The 25,954-nt window shown below is 38.3% G+C and overlaps 4 protein-coding genes across 5 annotated transcripts; 2 read left to right on the top strand and 2 right to left on the bottom strand.

Annotated features, from left to right (window-relative positions):
- The first annotated feature begins 1,331 nt into the window (after nt 1–1,331).
- On the top strand, nt 1,332–7,960 carry LOC111467767 (ABC transporter C family member 10-like). The gene is made up of 13 exons (XM_023112826.1): nt 1,332–1,442; nt 1,656–1,694; nt 1,776–3,834; nt 4,378–4,698; nt 4,785–4,871; nt 5,042–5,629; nt 5,713–5,877; nt 5,978–6,272; nt 6,363–6,577; nt 6,653–6,958; nt 7,051–7,114; nt 7,210–7,449; nt 7,584–7,960. The coding sequence occupies exons 3-13, from the start codon at nt 1,801–1,803 to the stop codon at nt 7,688–7,690; spliced, it is 4,422 nt and encodes a 1,473-aa protein (XP_022968594.1). The 5' UTR covers nt 1,332–1,442; nt 1,656–1,694; nt 1,776–1,800; the 3' UTR covers nt 7,691–7,960.
- Nucleotides 7,961–8,991: 1,031 nt separating this feature from the next.
- Nucleotides 8,992–13,914, bottom strand: LOC111467769 (plastidial pyruvate kinase 2-like). Its single transcript, XM_023112829.1, has 12 exons — nt 13,464–13,914; nt 12,671–12,958; nt 12,379–12,544; nt 11,956–12,090; nt 11,697–11,807; nt 11,512–11,600; nt 11,314–11,376; nt 11,012–11,187; nt 10,505–10,607; nt 10,224–10,372; nt 9,590–9,698; nt 8,992–9,328 (listed from the first exon to the last, which is right to left on the bottom strand). Exons 1-12 carry the CDS (start codon nt 13,686–13,688, stop codon nt 9,221–9,223), a joined length of 1,722 nt encoding a protein of 573 aa, XP_022968597.1. The 5' UTR covers nt 13,689–13,914; the 3' UTR covers nt 8,992–9,220.
- Nucleotides 13,915–16,165: 2,251 nt separating this feature from the next.
- On the bottom strand, nt 16,166–20,529 carry LOC111467794 (G-type lectin S-receptor-like serine/threonine-protein kinase At5g24080). 2 transcript variants are annotated; one of them, XM_023112865.1, is made up of 6 exons: nt 20,504–20,529; nt 20,122–20,386; nt 18,345–19,708; nt 17,478–17,658; nt 16,943–17,396; nt 16,166–16,679 (listed from the first exon to the last, which is right to left on the bottom strand). In XM_023112865.1, the coding sequence occupies exons 2-6, from the start codon at nt 20,349–20,351 to the stop codon at nt 16,338–16,340; spliced, it is 2,571 nt and encodes an 856-aa protein (XP_022968633.1). In that variant the 5' UTR covers nt 20,352–20,386; nt 20,504–20,529; the 3' UTR covers nt 16,166–16,337. The 2 variants fall into 2 exon arrangements, with proteins under 2 accessions (XP_022968633.1, XP_022968632.1); XM_023112864.1 differs by lacking the exon at nt 20,504–20,529 and having other exon boundaries at nt 20,122–20,398.
- Nucleotides 20,530–22,697: 2,168 nt separating this feature from the next.
- On the top strand, nt 22,698–23,855 carry LOC111467796 (probable membrane-associated kinase regulator 6). Its single transcript, XM_023112866.1, has one exon. The coding sequence runs from the start codon at nt 22,820–22,822 to the stop codon at nt 23,516–23,518; it is 699 nt and encodes a 232-aa protein (XP_022968634.1). The 5' UTR covers nt 22,698–22,819; the 3' UTR covers nt 23,519–23,855.
- The last annotated feature ends 2,099 nt before the right edge of the window (nt 23,856–25,954 follow it).

Here is a 25,954-nt window from a genome sequence, read left to right as displayed (position 1 = left end):
AATATATATAAATTAATATTGAATTATATGCTCACATTTATTATTATTGTTTAAAAATATCATGATAAAAACATATTGTTGTCATAATTTCTCCTCATTATTTTCTTTCATAAATGAAGAAATAAATGTCTTAATAATTCTATACTTTTAGTTAGAGGACTATACTTGTAGTTAGGGAATATGTTGCAATTGATGTTTCAAAAGCATACAACTGAATAATTAGGCCAATTTGATTACATTCCTTTTTATCACTTTTTTTTTAATGGAAATACCTAATTTAAGAATATTTATGTATTACGTTTTCCAATAATTCATTTAAAAAAAAAGTTTAAAAATATAATTTGCTCATTCGGAGATGTTTTGACATTTCTTCCTCTAATATTATTCGGACATGTTGATATGCATTTATTCACCTACTCCGGTTTTATTTACAAATTATTCAATATCACAATAAATAATAAATATGGGCACCTAAACTTACCTCGATGGATCCATAAATCTTATCTTATGAAATTTATTATTATTTTATTTTAATTTTCTGATTTTAGATTAAAATTATGAACACGAAAGTAGACACGTCAATCATGCATCTATATCATTCATGTAAGACTTTATGAACAATAAATGAGTGTTTGTGAAAAATACAAATATACCCTTTCTATATGCTCCTCCTTCAAACCTTATTCTTTTTATTTTTCTATTCTCAACTCAGGTGACAATAATAATATTGTTTTTCATTTTATTTTATATATTTTTCAAATGTTGAATTTTTTATGTTAACTTTTTTAGAAAATATTTAGTCATTGTTGGCTCCTCAATTGGCAACAACGATCTTCAAAAAAAAAAAAAAAAAAAAAAAATAATAATAATAATAATTGTAATATTTTTACAAAAAGAAAAGTACAAAATTTAGAAAATTATTTTCTATTTACTAAGTCAAATTGATTGAATGATAAATTTTGTTTTTGAAAGCTGTGTTTGGATGTAAATTTTGAATTTTAAGATTTAAAATGGCATTATATAATTAATTTATTATTATTAATATTAGTACATATATATTTTCACAATAAACAAAACTTCATGAAGTAGTTATGAATTAAAAAAGAGAAAAAAAAGCAGAATATATTGATATGTGCAATTAGACGTGGCCCATGAGTTCTTCCAAACTGCATTAATATGAACGTTCCCTCTATTCTCCTTCACGTCAGTGCAACGCTCTTCATTTAATTGCTCGCTGTCCGTTCCCTCGCGCTTCCTTGGACTCTTTTCACATAGCTTCCAGCCCAATCTCATACCCTTCGACGTGTTTATCTATTCAAAAACAACCCATTTTACCCTTTTAAAGATCAAGGGGGAAAAGGGGGCAAAAAGAAAGTCTTCTCAAATCGTTTATATCACTTCCTACATTTCGTCTACGAAAAAGGTGCAGTTTCTGACATGTGGTGAGAATTTGAGCACCTAGCTCTTCTGTTTGCCTTTCACCCATCTGGGCTTCCTTCATTTCTTAAATAGTTTAGCTGTCACGGGCTCTGTGATCATCTTCTTCCAAAACCCACGTGAATTTCTGCCTTTGATTTTCAGAAGTTTATTTTCGTACATGTGTTTCTAAAGGATTCTTCTCATTCTGATTCTTTTTTTTTTTTGTGTTTTTTCAGACAAGAGTTTTATGGAAGAACTGTGAAGACTAATTCAAGGTTTGTTCTTCTTCATTTGGGTTTTTTGCATTTGTTATGTAAAAGCTTGTCTTATTAATTATTACTTCATTTGACATTCAGAGACGAAAAGGAAAGATAAGGGGGAATGGAGGACTTATGGGGTGTGTTCTGTGGAGGACATGAATGTTCAAGTGGTAGTGAGAAACCTTGTGGCTTTCTTTCTGATTCCTCTTCATGTAATACTCAAGCCTTGTTCATCTGTTTTGATTTTCTACTGTTGATCTTGCTTGTATCCAATATTGTGGGGAAGTCAGTGAAAAGACCTCACATGTCGAATCGAATTCGAAGTCGTTCTGCTTTGCAAATTTTGTCTGCTATCTTCAATGGTTGTGTTGGATTAGTGTACCTTGGCCTGGGAATTTGGATTCTGGTGGAGAAATTGAGTAAAGATCATACTGCTTTGCCTTTACAGCTGTGGTTATCTGCCACCGTCCATGGCTTCACATGGTTATTGGTGAGCTCCGTTATTAGCTTCTGGTGTAAACAGTTTCCAAGATCCTTGTTGCGCTTATTGTCCATTGCAGCATTCGTGTTTACTGGAGTTATTTGTGTTCTATCAGTTTTCGATGCTGTTTCGAACAAAAAATCATCAGCAAAGATGATTTTAGATGTTCTATCTGTTCCAGGATCAGTTCTGTTATTGATCTGCGCTTTTGGGTGTTTTTCCCGTGACGAGAGCGAGACAAGTATCAATGGGAATGGACTTTACACCCCACTAAATGGTGAGGCCAATGAAAGTGATAAGGTTGATCTTGTTACTCCATTAGCTCAAGCTGGATTGTGGAGTAAATTTTCGTTTTGGTGGATGAATCCTTTAATGAAAAAGGGGAAGGAAAAGACTCTGGACTACGACGATATACCAATGATGTGCGAAGAAGATCGTGCAGGAAGTTGCTACTTGCAGTTCACAAACAAAATTAACGAGCTGAAAAAAAAAGAACCAAATTCCCAACCATCAGTCTTAAGAGTCATCATTTTATGCCATTGGAAGGACATATTATTGTCTGGTTTTTTCGCTTTGTTGAAGATACTCTTTCTGTCTGCTGGTCCTCTGCTTCTAAATTCCTTTATCTTAGTTGCTCAGGGACATCAAAGCTTCAAATACGAAGGTCTTGTGCTTGCCCTTTCACTTTTCTTCTCGAAAAGCATCGAATCCATATCACAAAGGCAATGGTACTTCAGAAGCAGGCTTGTTGGTCTAAAAGTCAGGTCTATGCTTTCAGCAGCCATTTATAAGAAGCAATTGAGATTGTCCAACGAAGCTAAGTTGACGCACTCGAGCGGTGAAATCATGAACTATGTGACCGTGGATGCATACAGGATTGGAGAGTTTTCATATTGGTTCCACCAAACTTGGACCACGAGTCTTCAGCTCATTATTGCACTTTTGATCCTCTACAAAGCAGTGGGAATAGCAACCATTGCCTCCTTTTTGGTAATAATTCTATGTGTAATTGGCAACACTCCAATTGCCAAGCTACTGCATAAGTATCAGAGTAAATTGATGGCTGCACAAGACGAGCGACTGAAAACGTTCACCGAGGCTCTTGTGAACATGAAGGTTTTGAAGTTATATGCTTGGGAATCCCATTTCAGGAATGTAATTGCGAAGTTAAGAGAAGTGGAGCACAAGTGGTTGTCATCTGTGCAAATTCGAAAAGGATACAATGGTATTCTCTTTTGGTCATCTCCTGTCATCGTATCTGTTGCAACCTTTGGGGCTTGTAGCCTTTTGGACATTCCGCTACATGCCAATAATGTTTTCACCTTTGTGTCTACGCTGCGCCTTGTTCAAGATCCTGTTAGATCTATGGCTGATGTCATTGCAGCGATTATTCAAGCACGGGTTTCATTTACGCGTATCGTTAACTTTCTAGAGGCACCAGAGCTGCAAGGTACAAGTGTTTGTAGAAAACGCATTAACACGAATGATAACTACTCCATTAAGATCAGTTCAGCATCTTTCTCATGGGAAGAGAACTCCTCGAAGCCGACTCTTCGTAATATAAATCTCGAGGTCAGATCAGGTTCAAAGGTTGCAATATGTGGAGAAGTTGGCTCAGGAAAATCTACTCTTCTAGCAGCCATTCTTGGTGAAGTTCCAAATGTTGAGGGAAATGTAAGTTATATCACCATACTTCACTATCTGTTTCACTTTCACTGCTATATAATAGAGCTGAATTCACTATGATATAGTTACTTTTGTGAGATTCCACATTGGTTGGAGAGGAGAACAAAACATTCTCTATAAGGGTGTGGAAACCTCTCCTTGGTAGACACGTTTTAAAACCTCGAGGGAAAGCTCGGAAGGGAAAACCCAAAGAAGACAATATCTGCTAGTGGTGGGCTTGAGTTGTTACAAATGATATCAGAGTCAGACACTAGGTGGTGTGCTAGCGAAGATGCTGGACCCCAAGAGGGGTGGATTGTGAGATCCCACATCGGTTGGAGAGGAAAACGAAACATTCTCTATAAGGGTGTGAAAACCTCTTCCAAGCATACTCGTTTTAAAACCTTGAGGGGAAGCCCGGAAGGGAAAGCCCAAAGAGGACAGTATCTGCTAGCGGTGGGCTTGGGCTATTACAACTTTATACCTGTAGTCTCCCACTTTGACTTACTTGGTTGCTTTTAGATCATAATTAGCTTAATATGCTTTCCACAGATGCAAGTTTATGGAAGGCTTGCCTATGTGTCTCAAATAGCATGGATCCAAACAGGAACCATACGAGACAACATCTTATTTGGCTCTCAAATGGACAGCTGGAGGTATCGAGAAACACTCGAGAAGTGTTCGTTGGTGAAGGACCTCGAGTTGCTTCCTTATGGTGACCTCACTGAGATTGGGGAGAGAGGAGTGAACCTCAGTGGTGGCCAAAAGCAGAGGATTCAACTCGCACGTGCGCTGTATCAAGATGCTGATATATATCTTTTGGATGATCCGTTTAGTGCTGTGGATGCACATACTGCCACAAGTTTGTTCAATGTAACTCACAAATTTCTAACATTCTCAAATTGTTCTTTCTTTTCTAATTTCTCAGGCTGATTCAAATCTAACTTCATTGTTTGTAGGGATATGTTATGGAAGCTCTCTCGAGTAAAACGGTTCTTCTCGTGACTCATCAAGTCGATTTCCTGCCTGATTTTGATTCTGTTCTGGTTAGTTCAAAAACATCTTGATCGAGTGTGTGCGTTATTGATTTCCTCTTTGCATTTTCTCTCTCCTATTTCTTCGTGTTCATCTTGATCGAGTGTGTGCATTGTTGTGCGATCCTACAACTCTTTGAATGCACATTTGTAACATCCAAATTTGTGGTTGTGAATGGCAGCTAATGTCGGACGGGGAAATTCAAGAAGCAGCCCCTTATCATCATTTGTTGGCACATAGCAAAGAGTTTCAGGATCTTGTCCATGCACACAAAGAGACTGCTGGTACTGAAAGGCTTGCAGATTTTTCTGCCACCAAGAGTTTGATAACATCAAGTAAAGAGATTAAGAAATCTTATACAGAGAAACTGTCCGTAACATCTGATGCTAATCAGTTAATTAAGCAGGAGGAGCGAGAAGTCGGTGACTCGGGATTCAGGCCTTATATTCAGTATCTGAATCAGAGCAAAGGGTTCATCTTCTTCTCCTTAGATGTTCTCTCCCAATTAGCATTTGTGGCATGTGGAATAATGCAAAACTCTTGGATGGCTTCGAATGTCGACAATCCCAACGTCAGCAACTCCCGCTTGATCCTCGTTTACTTGTTGATTGGAATTATTTCAACATTGTTCTTGGTTACTAGATCTCTTTTCACAGCTCTTTTAGGTTTGGAATCATCAAAATCATTATTTTCTCAGCTACTAACATCTCTTTTTCGCGCACCGATGTCCTTCTATGACTCCACACCTATTGGAAGGATACTTAGTCGAGTAAGTATCTCGAGCTGCAACGATAAAGCTTTTCGAGATCAGAATGAAATTGAGTTTTCTTACATTTGTTTATCCTTTGATAGGTCTCAATGGATCTTAGTATTGTAGATCTTGATGTCCCATTCAGTTTAATATTTGCTGTTGGTGCAACCTCCAATGCCTATGCTGCTCTCGGCGTTTTAGCTGTAATCACGTGGCAAGTACTATTCATCTCCATACCGACAGTCGTTTTGGCGATTTGCTTGCAGGTAATATAATGGATTATAGATGCATTTGTTGTTGTTGACGTAGTTCTATATTTTGAAAGAAATGAACTAATGATGCTGAACGAGTCATTTCTTTGTACAGAGATACTACTTTGCATCTGCTAAAGAACTCATGCGTCTTAACGGGACAACGAAGTCGATGGTAGCAAATCATTTGTCTGAATCCGTAGCTGGATCAATGACAATACGAGCTTTTGAAGAGGAAGAGCGATTCTTTAAGAAAAACCTTGAATTCGTCGATGGAAATGCCAGTCCTTTCTTCCACAATTTTTCGGCCAATGAGTGGCTGATACAACGGTTGGAAATGCTCAGCGCGGTCGTCCTTGCCTCGGCTGCATTGTGCATGGTGTTGCTACCAACTGGAAGCTTCAGCCCTGGTGTGGATTTTAACATTTTTATTGATTCAAATATAAAATCATCACATTCTTGAACTGTCATGTAATGAAAGTTCTATGCTTGTATTACAGGTTTCATTGGAATGGCGATCTCTTATGGCCTTTCTTTAAATGTGTCCTTGGTCTTCTCCATCCAGAATCAATGTACTATAGCTAATCACATCATTTCTGTGGAAAGATTAAACCAATACATGCACTTACCGAGTGAAGCTCCGGAGATCATCGAAGAGAGACGTCCCCCAACCAACTGGCCCTCTGTTGGCAAAGTCGAGATAATTGACTTGAAGGTACGTAGAAGCTAATCAAAACCTGAAACGTTTGAGGAGGATCGGTAAACTAACCATGACGATGTCGTTTTACAGATACGATACCGACCCAATACACCCCTTGTTCTTCATGGTATAAGCTGCACATTTGAAGGAGGACATAAGATTGGCATTGTTGGGCGGACTGGCAGTGGAAAGTCTACTCTTTTAAGTGCCATATTCCGCTTGGTTGAGCCGGTGGGAGGAAAAATTTTAGTTGATGGTATCGACATCTGCTCGATTGGACTTCATGACCTGCGGTCACGTTTCGGGATCATACCTCAAGATCCAACCCTTTTTAAAGGGACTGTTAGATACAATTTGGATCCTTTAGTTCAGCATACTGATGATGAAATATGGGAGGTGATACTTTGTTCTTTTCTTCATGTGGTTGTTTTCTTTAGAGGTCCATTCTGCATAATATTTACGTAAGATTCGACATCTCGATTATGCAGGTGCTCGGAAAGTGTCAACTTAGAGAGGCTGTTGAAGAGAAAGAAGCCGGTTTGGATTCCTTGGGTAAGTTTTTCGTATTCAAGATAATGTTAGACGTTGTTGCGTTCTAGTTCTTCCTATTCTCAGGTTGTCAATGGCTAACATTTTGTAAAAACCAGTTGTGGAAGATGGTTCGAACTGGAGCATGGGTCAGCGCCAACTTTTCTGTTTAGGCCGTGCGCTGTTGAGAAGAAGTAGAATATTGGTGCTCGATGAGGCCACTGCGTCGATCGACAATGCAACGGATATGATTCTGCAGAAGACAATTCGAACTGAATTCGCAGACTGTACGGTGATTACAGTTGCTCACAGAATACCAACTGTTATGGACTGCACCATGGTGCTTGCTATAAGTGACGGTAAGTTTTGATCATTATAATACTGTTCATGTCCTGAATGTTCTTAAACATTGTTTCAAAACAACTCAGTCATAAACAAAGTTAGAAATGAATCGACCCGAGTTGTAATATAAAATGCTCGATACAACTTTCAGGGAGAATAGCAGAATACGACGAACCGACCACGTTGATCAAGAGAGAAGGCTCTCTATTCGGACAGCTTGTGAAAGAATATTGGTCTCACTCACCATCTGCAGAATGATTTTGATCCCAACAGTGTTAGTCTAGCAACTTCTTTTGCTTTCTGATGAGAAATTGTAGACGTTGAAAGATTAAGGGCGTGGATTTTTGAGTTATTTGTTGTGGTGCAGTCTGCTTCGTGCAGAAATGTCCATTTCCTCATCAGAGAAAGCTGATTTGAACTGTGTGAACCACATTTTTTGTAAGGTGACGATGTGTGCCAACCCATTAGTTTACATGAATAATTTGTGAAGTATCTTTCCAATTGCATAATTGTTCATTTGTACAGGTAGAAATTGTGTTGAGAGAAATCTATGTTCTATCTACTTTATGGAACTTTATTCCATGAAACCTTTCTACCTTAGCAGCATATCAGCCCACCGCTAGAAGCTGCACATCAACCCATTGCTAATAGATATTGCTCTCTTTGCACTTTTTCTTTCAAATTTCACCTCAAGTTTTTAAAACGCTTACGTTAGGGAGATGTTTTCACACCCTTGTAAAGAAATGTTTCGTTGTTCCTCTCATGATCTCACAATTCACCCCCCTTTCAAGGCCTAACGTATTCGTTGGCACTTGTTCTCTCCAATCGATGTAGGATCTCAAAATCCACCTTTCCTTCGAGGCCCTCCCAATCCACCTTTCCTTCGAGGCCCAACATCTTTATTGATACATCGCTTGGTATTTGACTCTGATATCATTTGTAACAACTCAAGCTCACCACAATATTGTCTTCTTTAGACTTTTCCTTGGAGACCGGACTTGAGAGTGGGATGAATTATCGTTATTTATTTATTTTCAGTATAACAATTTTGTTCCTTCTTATAAATGTCGAATATTTTTTCACAAACAATGCAAACAATGGCAATTTCTAAAATGTTTATTTCTTACTATATTTGTAAACTAAAAATCCAAAATATTTAATACCATAAGCCTAATAAAAGAACTTTCACACCAACAGAAAAGGAAAAAAAAAAATCCAAAACGAATCAATAAAAGCAGTGTGAAAAATAAAAACTTGCTATGATCTACATTTTTGAATTTGACAGTGAGACATTAAGTTTGATGCTGGCTTGCTAACCTTTAAGCAATGAGCAGCCATCATAACGACTAACGATGTCGAGTAGGTTGAGAAACAAGAACCCTAACAATGAACCAAATTTTCTCTTAGATACGAATTTCAAAAGATCAACTGGGTTCTGTAGCGCAACAAACAAATCAGAAAGTAACATAAGCCGTGAATTGAAATGGAAGAAAAAAATGAAGCTGTGAGTTTCAGAGTCAGAGGCCGTACTACTACAACTACATCAACTCAGACTACACGAAGATTATTAATAAAAGATTAGGAGATACGTAAGCCAAAAATATTTATCACAGCTAGCTACCAACCATAACCCAGAACAAGCTAGGTATCTTACTCGTAACATCAAAATGAATAAGGAAATGTCAAGGTTCACATACTCAGGGTGATGGGGAGAAACAGCAAAAAATAATGAAGGCACAAGCAGAATAATTAATTAAGTAGCGTTTCTCACGTTTCTTGGCCTCTACTCTACACTTTACGGACTTGAATATTGTGGGTAGATGGGAACCGCCATATGGGTTGTCTGCCACTCTGAAGGAGTGCCACCTCTTCTCCTTCCTTTACCATTCCTTGCCTCTGTACACAACCAACTCAATAATGAGACAAACAGATACTCATACAAGGAAACTAGAGATTACATTCAGAAGCCTTTTTGTTTTTGTTTTTCATATTCATTCACGCTAGCAACGATTCTTATGGGACAATTGTCTGACCCTGCTACTCATTCCCTTAAGCCATTTATTATTTACGTGGTCCTTATTAACACTATTAACCATAGAAAATGTATTGAAAAAAAGAAGAAAAAGGAAAAATAAAACGGATTGGCGGATACGATACCTGTAGCAGAGATAAGGCATCGGCAAAGGTCTGCTCAGCATCATCAGAGAACTGCATGTATATGGGGCACACTCCCTGATATAAAGCCAACCTCTGTTGTATCCTTTTACTGCATGTCACAGTAGGGTATTTAAGGAAACTATCATAGCTGAACTCCTAGTACCTAACTAAATTGTATAATCTTATTCATGGATAACTCAATCCATCGCATAGAGGAAAGAAAGCATTTTCATCCATGATACTGGCTCCTTTTATGGATCTTAGGGGTGGTTTAACAACTTCAGTGGATCAATATTGAAATTGCAAACATTTTCATCAACAATGAATTAGACTGTTTGTATTTGATGCTTAGTCAATCAAACCCACATAGCCCTTATGATCGTACTTTGAGAATAATAAAAGGAACGATCAAAATCATGTAATCTTGACACAGAAATGATAACAAAAGTGTGATGAAGCAGTTAGATAAACACAAGTTTAGATTCTATCAGACTATGAAAACAATAATAACAAAAAGGAAAAAGAAAGAATGTTGGATGCAAACATTTCTAGGACACGTAGTGTATGATTGGCTTTCTAGTAACAATCAACTCTTTCATAAAAAAAAAAAAAAATATATACACGGGCTACTCACTCATTTGTAAAAGCAAATGTTGTCCCAGATGGTCGGTAATGGCTTAGAAGGATGGCCATGAAACCAGTTTTAGTGAAGACAACTATTGAGGTTCCAAGAGTGTTGGACATCATTGTTGCATGATAAGCAAACATCTCACTCATATGGTTCTACACAGAAGAAAATTACACAAGTCAGTATCACGATAAAGATTAACGGATAACAAAGAACAGGAGCCTGAGCGGGAGGCAACAAATCATGGTCTAATTGAAGTACCATAAATTTACTAGTTTTAAAATAACCTTGAATGTTTGACCGAGATTCAATGGCATTCGACCACCTTCTATGGTTGCTTCAGTCCGTAAGGCAACTGTATGCATTACTTTCACAGCTTTCAATGGGAATCTGGAAATTGGCATAATGGGGTGATCAAATGAACGAATATACTTTATTTATTTTATTCACCAAATAGACACCAAGACAACATAAGTAGCCAGCTGAAGTGAGTTTATTTTCTCAAAATTGGTTTATTCCTTTTTTTGTTATATAAACTGTATATAATACGCTAAATATCAGCACATATCATGCAATCAAAAGCAATTAACCAAATATGATTTTTTGTTTTGCAGAATCACATCATTCTGTATTCACCGTAAAACACTTAGTCATGAAAACCATCGCACGAGCTAAAGAAACAACATAATCCGGAAAAATCCCAAACATTGCAAAAACCATGTACTGTGCCCCAATTGTCTGAGCCAACCACAGATTAACTAATAGCATAAAAAGGAACTAAAGAGATAACTCACTTTCCATGAGCTGTTTCTCCAGAGAGCATGATTGCATCGGCCCCCTCTCTAACTGCAATAGCAATATCAGATACTTCTGCTCTGGTTGGTGTCGGATGAACAATCATACTCTCAAGCATGTTAGTTGCAACAATGACAGCCTTCCCCATGCCTCGACACAAGTTGATTATCTCCTCCTTCATATCGATCAAGTATGTTTAGAAAGTTTGACAAATAAACACTAAACATCACTTCTATGAGTGGAAGAAAAGCATGACTGAAAATAAACCTCCTCAGCTTCTTTAATTGGAAAAACTACCTACCTGCAGAAGTGGAACTTCTTCAATAGGGAGTTCTGCACCAAGATCGCCTCTTGCAACCATTGCCTAGAATGAGATAAAGGAATTTCCCCTTAAATTAGCAACCAAGCCTCAGACTATCAACAAAATTAAAAATGCTTAGAATCCAACATTAACATTGGAATATCCACTCCGATGTTGTGAAAAAAATCAAATAATTACCCCATCAGAAGCTGTAATAATTGAATGCAAATTTGGTATGGAGTCGGCACTTTCTATTTTTACAATGACATGAATATCAGCATCACAGCCTGCAGAGTCAGAAAAGTTAATAAATCAACGTCTAACAAGAATGCAGCACCCAAATTGACTTTATAAGCACAACATAGAGATCTGCAGTTATGTACTTTTAAGATATTTTTTCAACTCATGAACTACTTGTGCATCTTTAACAAACGAGACAGCATAAAAGTCAACTTTGTTGTCAACTCCAAATTTTATGTCATCCCAATCCTTCTCTGCAAGAAACATAAGCAGCAAAACATATTAGTTGACTCACAGGCAAAAGCAGTAAAAAGGAATGAAAGCCCTATCAATCCCGTACTACTCGAAATGAAACTTCAATAAAAAATGGAATGTGTAGGATATGTTAATTCAAAGTCCAACCAGTAATGGAAGGCAGTGTTGCACTTTTCCCTCGAACATTTAAATGTCGCCTGGATTTGAGCTCGCCACCATCAATAACTTCACACTTAACAGAATCCTCTGTCTTAGACTTCACCATGAACGACATCATTCCACCTATAAGAGATATAAAGAGTAATGTTGTAGCAACGCATGAGATGATGAAAGAAAGGTTTTTTATTTTCTTTATAAAAATTTCAAGTATTAATGTCAAAGAAAGTAAAGAAAGAGAGAGCTGATGCACACTAGATTTTCATTCTCATATAACACTATATTCCTATGCTATGAAGCCAAGATTTTTCACCACAAGGAATGTAACCTGGTTATTCTATCTAAAAAAGTTTCTAATTAGTGGCAGAATATATACACAGAAAATAGGGAATAAAGAAAATAAAAACAGCATACCATCAACAAGAAGCATGTCCCCAACTTCTACATCATTAACAAAATCATCATAGTTCACGCTAACAGAGTCTGCAGTGCTAACACCTCTCCGTATGGTAAAAGTGAATTCCTGTCCACTTTCTAACAATATTGGTTGTGGTAGGTCACCACTCCTAACCTCAGGACCCTGACAAAATGAAATAGATAATTTTAAAAATAAAATAAAAAATACCTTGGTCTATCTGGAAAACGTTTGTTGCCAGTTTAAACAATCAAAGGTGGTGAACGTGGAAAAATGTGAAAATGAACTTGCCTTGGTATCGAGCATGATTGCAATGCAGTTGTCCTTACATTGGGCATTGTATTCTCTGACTAAATCTATAACTTTATGATGAGATGCATGGTCTCCATGAGACATATTCAATCGGGCAACGTTCATTCCAGCCTCAGCCAGCTTCCAAATCATTTCCTTCGTGTTAGTTGAAGGTCCAATTGTGCACACGATTTTTGTCTTACGTCTAACTGTTGGTTTGGACCACATTCCGACCGGTGTATCACCGAGTTGTTGAACTGCTCGTAAATGTTCAAATTGCTCATCTGCCTGATATGCAGCATGCAGAATCAAATTAACACGTGAAAATTAAAATTCTCAAACATTTGTAGCCAATGAAGGCTACAAAACATCCATTGTCATATTTAAACAAAATAAGAGATGAGGCTTCCCGAGCAACCGCTTATACAGATATAGAAAGATAAATTTGTGAGTGTGCATGCACATATGTATGTTCCCTTCCGAACACTCAGAGACCAAAGAAAACCCATTTATTGATGATACTCACTTTCCCAGGTACAGAAACGGGCATACTAAATTTCCAGCTCGCACAAAAAGTCTAGGCATCCAATTACAGATCCGTACAACTCGACGATATACAAACAAAGTACACCCTTTTGCTATCTGAATGCTACGTGCCTTTCAAACAAAAGCATTTTCCTTTTAAAAATTCAAATTCCATGACTTTCAGCTCCCCATTTCTCAATCTTATCGTAACAAGCAAATACAAGCAATTTCCTTAAAAACAAGACTAACAAACCAGGAGATCACAAACCTTCTGAATATCCTCAGGTGATACCGGAACAACTTCAGCTTGAGCAGCTCTCTTGGCTGTGATTAGACTTCTCCTGCAAACAAAATTCCTTTTCTTCTTCTCATGCGCCAACACTTTGGAGCCAATGCCAAAAGACCGAGCTCTGTTCACCCGGTCCAGCACAGATCCCGAGCCATGGCACGGGACTGTGCTGTGAATCGACCTCGTAGCCACCACCTGAGACATTTTACGAACAGAGAGAGAAACTCAACGAGACAGCTCCTGAGGAAGAGATTTAACAGTGGGCGAATTGAAGGGAGAAATGCGTGATGAGTCGAACGTAGAAATTTTCGCCACAATACTCAGGCGGAGATACCAATGTGTGAGTGAGAGAGAGCTTCGGTTGTATCGAAGAAATGGGAAGCTAGTAGCGCGGTTGTGCTTAGTCGTTCAAAGCGGCGATTTTGATCTTACTCTTAACAAACAATAATTTGCAAATATTATGGGGACACTCTTCAGCGCGTGTATTAACTCGTCTGCCCTGAAAAAAAAAACATGCCTCAATTGGGCAAATGGATGGGCCGGTATTTGGCAAAGCCTCTCAGAAGTGAGGAAGGTTCTATTTCTTGGACTATCTATTAATACTATCTTCATTCGTACGAAGCTTTAGATACGAGAGTATATGTTCAAAGTGAACAATATCATACCATGGTAGATAGTCGTGTTCATCTAACATTTTTTGATCCGATTTCAAGTTCTAGTCAGACTTGATAGAATTTATGACCAAATAATTGAGTTGAGTTATTCTAAACATTGAACATATACACCAATTTACCAACCTTAAAAAGGAAAAAATAGTAAATATAACTAAATTTTCAGTTTTGTAAAATATTTAACATATGAACACATTTTTTACCTACTTCACTATTTATCAGGGGCGGATAGTTAATAATTTTTATTATTTTAAATAGAATTCTAATTTGATAATAATTTAAAACCATTAAACTTCCCCAATAAATGGGTTTTTGGGAAGAATAATGAAATTTAGGGTTTAGTTGCTTAGCTTATACGAGCTAAACAAGGTATCCGAACTTGAAATTTATGAAAATTGTCTCTAATTTTGAAAGCTTTGAAAGCAAGTGTCATAAACATAAGATACTACACCACACCGAACTTCCCCTAAAAAAGGAATTGACGAAATTAAATATAGGTTGCTTACGATGGAATCACGCAACACAAACATAAGAATCACTCCCAATCCCCAAGCAATCAAAGAACACAAAGCCTTCAAGAAATAGACGAGACCCGAACTGAGTGATCAGCAGAACCAGTCAAGAACAAAATAATGAGAGAGGGCTGGGAATGCTTTAAATTACCTCCATAAATTACTGAAAAAATTGAACATAATCGAACCCAAGCAGATCGGAATGCTTTAGATTTAAGATGCTCGTACGCAGGACGAAGGAGAGAGGGCTGGGAAGCGGAAGAATCGAACGATGAGTTCATTTAGCTTTAAAATGGTGAAATTAAACGAGTAACTGGGCTTTTCCCGCCTAATCGTAACGAAAATGGGTGTTTTTCCATTGGAAATGAGCTGACCCATAATCAGGATCTAATATTGTGGAAATAAATAATGGGCTTTTCCATCTAGGGGTTTTCTTCTATTAGAAGTGGGCAGACCCACAATCAGGATCTAATATGACAACTAATTGGGCTTTTTCTGCTTAACCTTATAGGGCCTTGAATAGCAACTCAAATGGGCTTTTTTCCATTGAAAGTGGGCTGATCCACAAACGGGATCTAATATAACTGGGCTTTCCCGCTTTGTCGTATTGGGCCTTGAATAAAAAATGAAATGGGCTTTTACCATTGGAAATGGGCTGATCCACAATCGGATCTAATATAACTGGGCTTTTCCCGCTTTCTTCTATTGGGCCTTGAATCGCAACTTAAGTGGGCTTTTTCCATTGGAAATGGGCTGATCCACAATCGGGATCTAATATAACTGGGCTTTTCCCGCTTTATCCTATTGGGCCTTGAATCGCAACTGAAATAGGTTGATCCACAATTGGAATATAATATAACTGGGCTTTTCCCGCTTTATCCTATTGGGCCTTGAATCGCAACTGAAATGGGCTTTTTCCATTGGAAGTGGGCTGATCCATAATCGGAATCTAATATAACTGGGCTTCCCCGCTTTGTCGTATTGGGCCTTGAATCGCAACTAAAATGGGTTTTCTCCATTGAAAATGGGCTGATCCACAATCGGGATCTAATATAACTGGGCTTTTCCCGCTTTCTTCTATTGGGCCTTGAATCGCAACTTAAGTGGGCTTTTTCTATTGGAAATGGGCTGATCCGCAATCGGGATCTAATTTGATGACTAACTGGGCTTTTCCTACTTTATCGTATTGAGCTTTGAACAGCAACTCAAATGGCCTTTCTTCCATTGAAAATGGGCTGATCCACAATCGTATTGGGCTTTTCCCGCTTTATCGTATTGGGCCTTGAATCGCAACTGGAATGGGCTTTTTCCATTGGAAGTGGGCTGGTCCACAATCGGGATCTAATATGACGATTAACTGGGCTTTTCCCGCTTTACTTATTGGGCCCATAGTTGCAACTCAAATAGGCTTTTCCTATTGGAATTGGGCTAACCCACAATCGGGATCTAATATGACAACTTACTGGTCTTTCCCCGTTTTATGGTATTGGGCCTTGAATCGCAACTCAAATGGGCTTTTCCATTGGAACTTGCAAGTGGGCTGATCCACAATCCGGATCTAATATGGTGAAATAACTAATGGGCTTTACCATTTTGGGCTTATTTTTTCATTTTCCCCGAATCCTACTTCTAATGTTGTAAACAAAACTTTGTTGTATGTTACAATTGAACTATCTTGGAGAGATTGTGGAATGACTGCAAGTAGCCAAAGATGAAGAAGGTTGGGTATTAATGGTGAAGGAACTTGACTGATTGATATCTCTTTTCATGGCTCTATAAACTTGATCCAAGCCTTCCTCAATCATCTCCACCACTGTTTGTGGCATTGGCGGCGTCTCGACCTCACTCGATCCTTCCAACATTCTCACGACCTCGCCCATCGTCGGTCGCATGACAACTTCATCTTGTATGCACCAAAATGCAACTTTCAATGCTCTCATTAGCTCTTCTCCATCCACTGCACCCTCTAGCCGCCTATCTGCCACTTTGAAATGAGTTCCATTCTTTATCTCCTGCACACAACAAACAAACCCCAACAAACATCCTCAATAGAACTCGACTTTGAAATGAGATCACGACCAAATCCACATATGGGTTTAGTTCAAGAAAATCACACGAGAAGAGAGTAGGGGTGGAGGATTTGAATCTCTAACCTCTTAATTTAGAGTATATACTTAAACCAGTAGAAGAGTTGGTAGCTAATGTTCTAGATGGTTACATGACGTTGGTTTCTGTATATAAGAACTCGACTTTGGAGTAAGATTTAGACGCATACCTTGTATGCCCAACCTGGATAGAAGAAGTCTTCAGCATCAAAAGACATATCAAGGTTTCTCCTACCACCAACAATCTCCAAGAGAAGCATTCCATAGCTATAAACATCAGCTTTAACCGTGATGGGGCGATTACTAACCCACTCCGGAGCCAAATACCCTCTCGTCCCTCTCACCATCGTTACGACGTGCGAGTGCTCTCGTCCCATCAGCTTAGCCAGACCAAAGTCCGAAACTTTGGGGCAGAAGTTTTCATCCAACAGAATGTTTTCTGGCTTGATATCACAATGTATGATCCTGTTTCTGCATTGTTCATGAAAATAAGCGATCCCTTGCGCCGTGCCGATGGCTACGTGAAACCGAGTCGACCAATCTAAAATCCTGTCTTGATTATGATGTGAAGGAAATATCCATTTGTCCACTGACCCATTTTTCATGAATTCATACACCAGAAGCCTGCAAAATGCAATGTGCACTTGATATGAACAACAATGATTGAACCAAGATTGTAATGCAATATAGGATAGGAAAGTTGACCTATGCGACCCTTCCGAGCAGTATCCGCAGAGGCGAACCAGGTTCATGTGATGCATAGATCCAATAGTGTTAACTTCAGTTATAAACTCCTTCTCTCCATGAGGGAAAACTCTGTCAAGTTTCTTTACAGCTACCAGAGTCCCATCTCCAAGGCTTCCTTTATATACACTTCCAAATCCACCTAAAAGGAATCAAAACATCAGAAATTTCATATGAATACATAAGATTTTCTGGTCTGTTTCATCCTATATTGTAGAATTTCTACCTTTTTAGAGTAAACGGTTGAGGATTGATGGGAGAGGAATCCTACATCGGCTAATTAAGGGGTTGGTATGAAGCCTTTTGGGGAAGACCAAAGCAACATCACGAAAGCTTATGCTCAAAGTGGACAATATCATTCTATTGGGAACAGTTGTGATTCTCAACATAGTATCAGAGTCACGCCCTTATCTTAACAATGTCAATAGAATCCTCAAGTGTCGAACAAAGGGTGTACTTTGTTCTAGGGCTCCAGAAAAGAGTCGAGCCTTGATTAAGGGGAGGCTATTTGAGGGCTCCATAGGCCTCAGGAGAGGCATTATGGTGTACTTTGTTTGAGAGGAGAATTGTTTAGAGAGGAGTCTCACGTCAACTAAGGAGTTGATCATGAGTTTATAATTAAGGAATACATCTCTATTAGTACGAGGCTTTTTAGGGAAGCCCAAAGTAAAGCCATGAGAGTGAATAAGATCATACTATGGTGGAGAAATACTTTTCACTCCTGGAGTACTTTCTATCCAAATACTTAACCAACAAGCTTTCAAGAGCACTTTCGAAGCACACTCAAACAGTGAAACATGTCTTAAAAACAATGTAAAAGGGGGTTACCTGTTCCAAGAAGCTCGGAGAAATTGTTCGTCCGGATCTGCAAATCGCGGTGTGTGAAGCTCATAGGAGCTCCAGACAAGATCAGAGAGCTCTCCATGGCTCTCTTTAAAACCTTTCTTCTATGAACATTATAATATAACAACAAACACAGCAACCCAATCAGAAAAGCCATACTCAAAACAATAGGAATAATCGTAGCCTTTTGCTTAGCACTTCCTGAAGAATCTCTATCAGTTCTTGGCCTATTGGCTTCTGGTATTGACCCATTGGACCTAACCTTCACAAACAGAGTCGAACCAGCATCCTCAAACCCCCCAAAATCTAAGCTTCTCAACACCCAACAATAAGGTTTCTCTTCATCAAGCCCATAAACAGAGGCAACACACTCACAATTAGACAAGCAAGCATCGCCACATTTGGCAACAGTGTCGATATCACTGTAATTTGCAATAACAGAGAACTCAGAGTAATAGTAATTTGTTTGCTGAACTGGAGAAATCCTGAACTGGGTCGCCGGAGATTGATGATGTTGGCCGTCACATTTACCCACCGACGATGAATTCTCAAAGCACTGGCTACCGCCGGCGTCCTTAAAAGTCCCCGGCAAGCAAGAACAAGTCGCATTTGTCTTACTTCTATCCAAATAGCAAATCCCATTTCCACAGATTCCGGCAATATCACAAGGATTTGAAACCGCCGCCCATTCCGGCACCCATTGGCGAGACCCATTAACATCATCGTCCCATCGATACAAACGCAAGTTCCCATTACTCTCTAAGGTCAATCGTCGAACAACTTGCGTGCGTACATTTCGAATCGACTGATTTGTCGACGCCGACAATCCCCCATTGTCGTTATCGTTCTTGTAAACATACACAGCGCCATTAGCGGAGTCGCCATAGACCACACCGAAGCTTCCGCCTTCGTCTAGAACAGCGATGACTTCCCCTGTTACATTGGAAATGGCAGGGGCGGACCAGTAGGAGTAATTTGAGTAAGATTCGGGCAACCCCGCATAATTTTCAGGCAAATTGAATGTCAAGGCGAGTTTGAGAGTGGTGCGTTGTTGGAGCATTTTAAGGGCATAATATCCGCCATGGGAGAGGGATTTTGAAGTTGTAAGCTCTAAAGACACTGATAGAGGTTGATTTGGGAGAAGCGTATCAGATGGGTGTGAAAAGCTTTGCCAAATAGGGATTCGCTCGGCGTTGAAGAGGATGAAGTTGCCAGATTCTGACATGACGGCGAACTCCGCTCCGTCTCCGGAGGTGTTGGAAGACCAGACGGTGGCGCCACCGTCGATGAGGACGAGGTTTCCGGTGGCATCAAACTCCACAATCGCATTCTTGGAGACTGGAGAGTTTCTATACGTAAATGATTGAGAGAAAAATGAAACTTGATCGCTTAATTTGAGCTAATTAAACATTAAAATTCTTCTTTTTCATGTCTTTTAAGAATATGGCAATGAAAAAACACTTTCTTTGAAACAATTGATCAAAATTTTGGATCAAACACTGTTCTTCGCATGAATTGGTTACATAATCAACTATCTCTAATCCATTAGTAACTAAGCTGGCAAACTGTGGACAGTGGACTTTGTTTGTCATACTCCAAAGAATATTCTACAATCATTAAGATAAAAAATGCATGAACTCCACCTTACTCTATATTGCTTTACCGTACAAAATTACATATAAAAAGCATAAAATAGAGAATAAAAACAACAAACTTCATGCACAAGTGAACAATAAGAACATATATACATATATATACTAACCTGTTAGCTGACCAAACCACGGTTCGATCCCCGGGAAGCTTGGCGAACCATATGGCAAGTAGAAATCGATCAACCGTGCCACTATTAGCCGAACTAAACCCGAATGCAAAAGTACTATTATCAGAAACCCAAGCGTTTCTCTCACGATCACCAGCAACCAACCTCGCTCCAATAACAATTTGGCTAGCCATGCAAGCCCGAATCAGCCATACAACAGCCAAAGCGAACATGACCCACGAGCCATCGCGAGAAGACGAAGAAGCAGCTACAGCCATTAGAAGGCAAAGATCAGTTAGACATAGTTATTCAGCCATTGCCTTTAAATTACAAGAAGGATAACGATAATGGTAATGCAATAAGTGCAGAGAAGTTGGTGAGCTACATTTTGAAAAACCTTCCCCAAAAAATGGTCGGCTGAGAAAACACAAAGGGGGAGCCTTTGATTACACGTGTTAGAAGCTGTGAGGTTGAAGGCCGAAATTTCATCAGCTAATCTAACGAGAGTGATTGAGAAACTCAGTGGCTATTTGACACATTTATTGCTTCAATTATTGGTTTTGTTTATTTCTTCATGGCACCTGGGATTTTCACATTTTGTAATTTTTCAACCAATATTGCTCAAATTTTCCCATTGGCTTTTATGCTGTAGTTGACTTAATAATTTTGGATAATATAAAATGGATATATATTCAACGTACATTAAATGTCGTGATGGTATAAACTATGGTTGATATTAAGTTAAGATTATAAATACGTGTCGAGGGTTAACATTAATGTACTGTTTTAACATGTTTATCCATTTCAGTTGACAATAGAATAAAAAAAATTAATGATAAACTGAATTATTGATGGAAATTATTGTAGCAGCTTTAAATAATTTCTTTTTGTATATAAGGTTTTTTTTTTAATAAATAAAAAAAAAATGTTAAATACATGTTTAATCTTATTGCTAAGTTGGTATATACTTTGACCAAGATATCAAATGTTCGAGTAAAAAATGTTCGAATCTTCAACTTTACATGTTGAACTTAAAAAAACGTCGTTATTATTAATGCTAGAGGAACAAATATTTTTCTAGTATAAAATTATTAAAAATGTGTCCCAAGAGTCTCCTACACACTAGCTAGTATTTTAGTAGACCTCACTTCCTCCTAAGTGGACAAACTCATTAGACCTATGAGACTTGAAATGGCCAATGAGGGAACCAACGAGTTCTAATGATTTCTTTCGAGTAATCGAGCATGTCGACTTTTTTGCAAACATAGTTTGATTTATCCATTATTAGAAGTGCTCATATGATATGATAAATCGATTCACTTGAACTATTCAACTGAATTATATAGGTTCCGTTGGGTTTGATTTTTTTTCCTAATTTGGGTTTGAGTTGAATGTTTGGAAAACTAAATATAACATGTATGGTAGATATCAGGATTAGTCCAAAATATTTTTCTTACTCAACCCAACCTAATTTGTGTACACCTCTATCCATAACGATGTGCCCGAATAATAGTAATAGACATGGTTTCCCTTCTACGACGGTACAATGGACAATTGGTTATCTTCAACAACAATGGGCTTGACATTATAAAACTCGAAGATGAGATCTCGTGCTCCGATACCGTATTATAAGACAGTAATTATCCTAAATTAATTGGGTTTTGTTCTTGGTAATATGAAAGGCAAACTTTACAAAGAAAACACAACATTCTCTTTAGGAATCAGACTGAGGCAATAAGTGTTTGGATTCTCTTGCAATGATTATGGTGTTTAAAAGGGGACCAATTTGTTTGAAGTCGTTCTCCTTTTTTGGGTGTTGTCCCAAAAACCTCGGCCTCTGTCCATGTCTTTTGCCGACAATCCCTTGGACCATTGTCTGCTAAATTTACAGTGCTGAATGTCCAATTCAAAGTTGAGTGAAAACGACACAAACTTCTCTGGCTGATAAACGAGCAAAGTTTCAAAATCACCACCACTCAAAACTGCTTACCATTCCTCAGCTGAATGATAAAAACCAATTCCATTATTCATTCAAATTCAAGGACAACAACTTGAATCGACCGGTAGATGTTGTCTACGTCAAGTTTTATCGAGTATGAATCGACCTATAGATGATATCTACGTAGAGTCCTCTCGAGTATGAATCGACCTGTAGATGATATCTACATAGAGTCCTATTGAGTATGAATCGACCTGTAAATGATATCTATGTAGAGTCCTGTCGAGTTTGAATCGACCTGTAGATGATATCTACGTCGAGTCCTATCAAGTTTGAATCGACCCTGTTGATATCTGGCATCTACGGTTTAAAGTAGCGATGAATAAAGTGAATATCTTTTCGGAAAGAAAATCTGTCTTCTTCATGAAGTATAGAGGGAGAGGAAATGATTAAAAGAGATGTAGGGTTGAATGTACTGATGCAAACACTACATTATATTTGCCTGTAGGGACTCAAATTTCTGTTCCTTTTCCATCTTTTTCTCTTTTTTTAATTATTAAATTCACTGTTTTTTTCTTAGCCAATCACAAACACTAGAATTATGTGTATATATATATACACACATATATGAACCATCCAAGCTGGCCCCTGTGGAAATATATGTTCCATAAAGAAGAGAGTTTCCCTTTGTGTGTATATATTAGTATCTTAGAGCTTGTGTTGTTCTGCACATATATTGAGAGATAAAGCTGCAGGAAAGGAATGGAGACATCCCAGCCTCTTTCTATTGACAGCTTTTCATATAGTTGGCTAGTGAATATAAAGCCATCTCTAGAAAGCTCAGGCAACAACCCGGTTCGGACCTCGATCGACGCTTCCGACGAAGCTTCGTCGTTCATCGAGATGGACCCGAGAATGCCGCCCTCCAAGAGATTTTGTAGAAACTCTCAAGATTTCAAATTTGACTTCCCTGTCTCGCCGCCTTCTCTTGCAATTGTACATGCTGACCAGCTGATTTCCAATGGCTGCCTTGTGCCTTTTTTCATTGATCCACTCAAAGTTCAGACATATGAGGATGAAGATGAAGATTTCAATCCAAAATCTTCCCATACTCAAGAACACGTCCTTCCACTTCCACTTCCACTTCCACTTCCACTTCCATCCAATACTTCTGACTGCTCCTCCATGAGAAAGTGCAGGAAACTATCCAAGAAAGTATTGCACAAATATTTGAGTTTTTTCAAGCCATTGTACCAAAGAATAAGAGGTTATAAAGCATCAAGTTCCAAATCAGAAAATGTTGCTAGAAGATCCAAATCTATGAAGAATTGGGAATATACATACGACGTGTCGCCACGAATCAGTGTAGCTTACACCGCCGATGATTGGCGAAGATCCTGTGATTCTGAGAGCTCTATCTATGAGGCAGTCCTCCATTGCAAGAAATCTATAGGTACATGAAGCATGTTACAATTTGGTCATCATCATTATCATTATGGTTCAGTATTTTCTATCAGACCAGAAATCTAGAAATGAAAGCAGAGGATGAGATCAATTCAAGACAAACAACCAAAGAAGAGAAAAATTAAACATGAAATGATAATGTCCCCTTCTGCTACTATTTTCAGACCTTTTAACAATAAACACTTGTTTCGATACGCCTCTGACCGAGCGGGTTCCTTACGGTAAATACTCGAATACCATGTGAAGTTGATGAAGATGAATAGAACTTTTGTTCTTTACTTGGAGTTCTTTAGATGAGTTGAACAATCAAGTGACTCTTTGTTCATATTTTTAACCATTTCTTCAAAGTGAACTGAGTTTTTTTAGATGGGATCCCTATCTAAAAGACTTGGTAGATATTCAATGAGGTCATAAGGAAATTGTGGGGGGGTCCCCTAAGTTGCTTTTGTTAAGCAAGGAATCCATAGCATGTTGTTTTCTTGTCATTTGCACATGAAAAAAGCACTCCAACTTGCTTTTTCATTACATGTTCTTTATTGACAATAATTGTCGGGTTTTGTTTCTTAATCACCGTGATTCTATATTGAAGATGTTAATAATCATCTCTCATAGTCTTGATATTAACTCGGTTAAGATATATACTCACAACCGAAAGATCAGAGATTCGAATCTTTCATGATATTAACAAACAAACGTAAAACATAAAACAAAAGGTTATATTCCTAAGGATGGCTCATCATCCAATCATTTGTCAAGAACCACTATTGATATAGAACAAGCAAAGCTATTTATGGCGACTAAAATGAGTTAAAGAGATCAGTGGCTAAGCAAATGCTAGGTCATGTACCTCTCGTACGCCAACCGTGAGTGTAGCTCAACTTGTTAAGGCATATATATATATATATATATATTCAACCAAGAGGACAAAAGATCGAGTTTCATCAACACGCCAACCATGTGCTTAGTTCAACTAGCTAAAGCATGTACTCACCTAGAAGTTCAAATCTCTCCATCCCAACTCGTTAAAAAAGAGTTTAAAATCAACAAATTTGTTGCAGCAACTTCATCCTGCAAACGACAGTAGAATTTTTACTTTGAAAGAAGTATTTTTGTTTGGAAAAAGAAATTTTGAACAGCGCCGATTATCTTAGGCTAAAAGAACCAAACCCCATCTTTTTAGTAACACAATATCTAGCTCAAATCCTCTCTTTACCACAAAAACTTCAGAAATAGAAAGGCACTCGGACCGAGGGAACTCGATCGTAGCTTCGACCGATTGTTATGCATACTTTAGCACTTGAATTTAGCTTTTTGGTGGCAGGCAAACAATTAAAAAAGGGGTTAACTCTTTAACTTTTCTCTTGCACAAAGCTAAAAGATTCAATGCAAGTATTGGAGGGACTTAGTGCATGAATTTTAGTCACATCACAGGCCACTTGAAGCGTCCTCAGACCAAACTTTCAGTTTTATCTCTGGGCAAAATGATGAACATGGGCTCCATTTCTGCTCATGTGTCTGCTCCAAAATTGTAGCTTTCATTTTTGGTGTGCTTGATATTATAAACAGTTCGTCTTCAACTCTGTAATATTAAGGGCTTTTGGTAGATCATTTGAATACTTGAAATTCAATCAATGGCTAACATACCCAAAAAAGACAACACTGTTTCAGGATGGGCAAGCATTTCAGCCACATCTTCAAGCAGTGTCTCTTATTAAAAACCTTATCTTTTCTTCTGAATACCAACAAGATTTGCCTACTCCTTTTCACTATCATTTTGTGTAAAACTTTACAGGTGCTTACTTCATGCACAAAAGCTCTCAAGTACTTGAGTATAATTGTGCTGAGAAACCAAAAAAGAGAGCAGCCATGGTAAGCTCCTAGTGTCCGAGAAAAGGAAAAAAAATGAGTCAACACTAAATGGTTCCCACATCGCTGTGTCTCTCAAAAGACCCTCATAAGAATATAAGACACCTGAAAATCCTTTACTGCCTTTTTCTTTAACTGTGGTAAGCTTTTAGCTAATGGACTAAAAGTGTTGGCTAAAAATGAGAAGTTTGTCACATGTCTTTAAGCAAGAAGGAGGAGACATGGAGAAAATATGCAAGGACAGATGACAAAGGATGATAAAGTTATATGCTTTTCGACCGTTGAAGCATAGGATGTATAACGGTTCATGCCCACCGCTACCAAATATTTTTTTTTTTTGGGCTTTCCCTTTTGGGTTTCCCCTCAAAGTTTTTAAAACGCGTCTGCTAGGGAGAGGTTTCCACACCCTTATAAAGAATGTTTCATTCTCTTCTCCAACCGATGTGGGACCTCACAATCCACACCTTTTTAGGGCCCATAATCCTCGCTGGCACTCGTTTCCTTCTTTAATCGATGTGGGACTCCCCAATCCACCCCCTTTGGGGTCTATTGTCTTTGTTGACACAC

The sequence above is a fragment of the Cucurbita maxima genome, unplaced genomic scaffold (assembly GCF_002738345.1).
Source record: "Cucurbita maxima cultivar Rimu unplaced genomic scaffold, Cmax_1.0 Cma_Scf00034, whole genome shotgun sequence".
In the NCBI taxonomy this organism is placed as follows: domain Eukaryota; kingdom Viridiplantae; phylum Streptophyta; class Magnoliopsida; order Cucurbitales; family Cucurbitaceae; genus Cucurbita; species Cucurbita maxima.
Note: the sequence above shows the minus strand (reverse complement) of the source record. Positions and strands in the feature narration are given on the sequence as shown.

Bases quoted from the DNA above. Each gene is read 5' to 3' on its own strand.
- LOC111467767 (XM_023112826.1), top strand. From the start codon at position 1,801: ATGGAGGACTTATGGGGTGTGTTCTGTGGAGGACATGAATGTTCAAGT. The intron at 4,699-4,784 runs GTAACTCACAAA...CATTGTTTGTAG, and splicing joins CTGCCACAAGTTTGTTCAAT to GGATATGTTATGGAAGCTCT. The intron at 6,273-6,362 runs GTGTGGATTTTA...CTTGTATTACAG, and splicing joins AACTGGAAGCTTCAGCCCTG to GTTTCATTGGAATGGCGATC.
- LOC111467769 (XM_023112829.1), bottom strand. From the start codon at position 13,688: ATGTCTCAGGTGGTGGCTACGAGGTCGATTCACAGCACAGTCCCGTGC. The intron at 11,601-11,696 runs GTACATAACTGC...CTGACTCTGCAG, and splicing joins GTTGAAAAAATATCTTAAAA to GCTGTGATGCTGATATTCAT. The intron at 10,608-11,011 runs GTGAGTTATCTC...GCCAATTTCCAG, and splicing joins GGAGAAACAGCTCATGGAAA to ATTCCCATTGAAAGCTGTGA.
- LOC111467794 (XM_023112864.1), bottom strand. From the start codon at position 20,396: ATGGCTGTAGCTGCTTCTTCGTCTTCTCGCGATGGCTCGTGGGTCATG. The intron at 19,709-20,121 runs GTTAGTATATAT...ATTTACGTATAG, and splicing joins GTGGTTTGGTCAGCTAACAG to AAACTCTCCAGTCTCCAAGA. The intron at 16,680-16,942 runs GTATGCGTCTAA...TGTTGTGTGCAG, and splicing joins ATCCAGGTTGGGCATACAAG to GAGATAAAGAATGGAACTCA.
- LOC111467796 (XM_023112866.1), top strand. From the start codon at position 22,820: ATGGAGACATCCCAGCCTCTTTCTATTGACAGCTTTTCATATAGTTGG.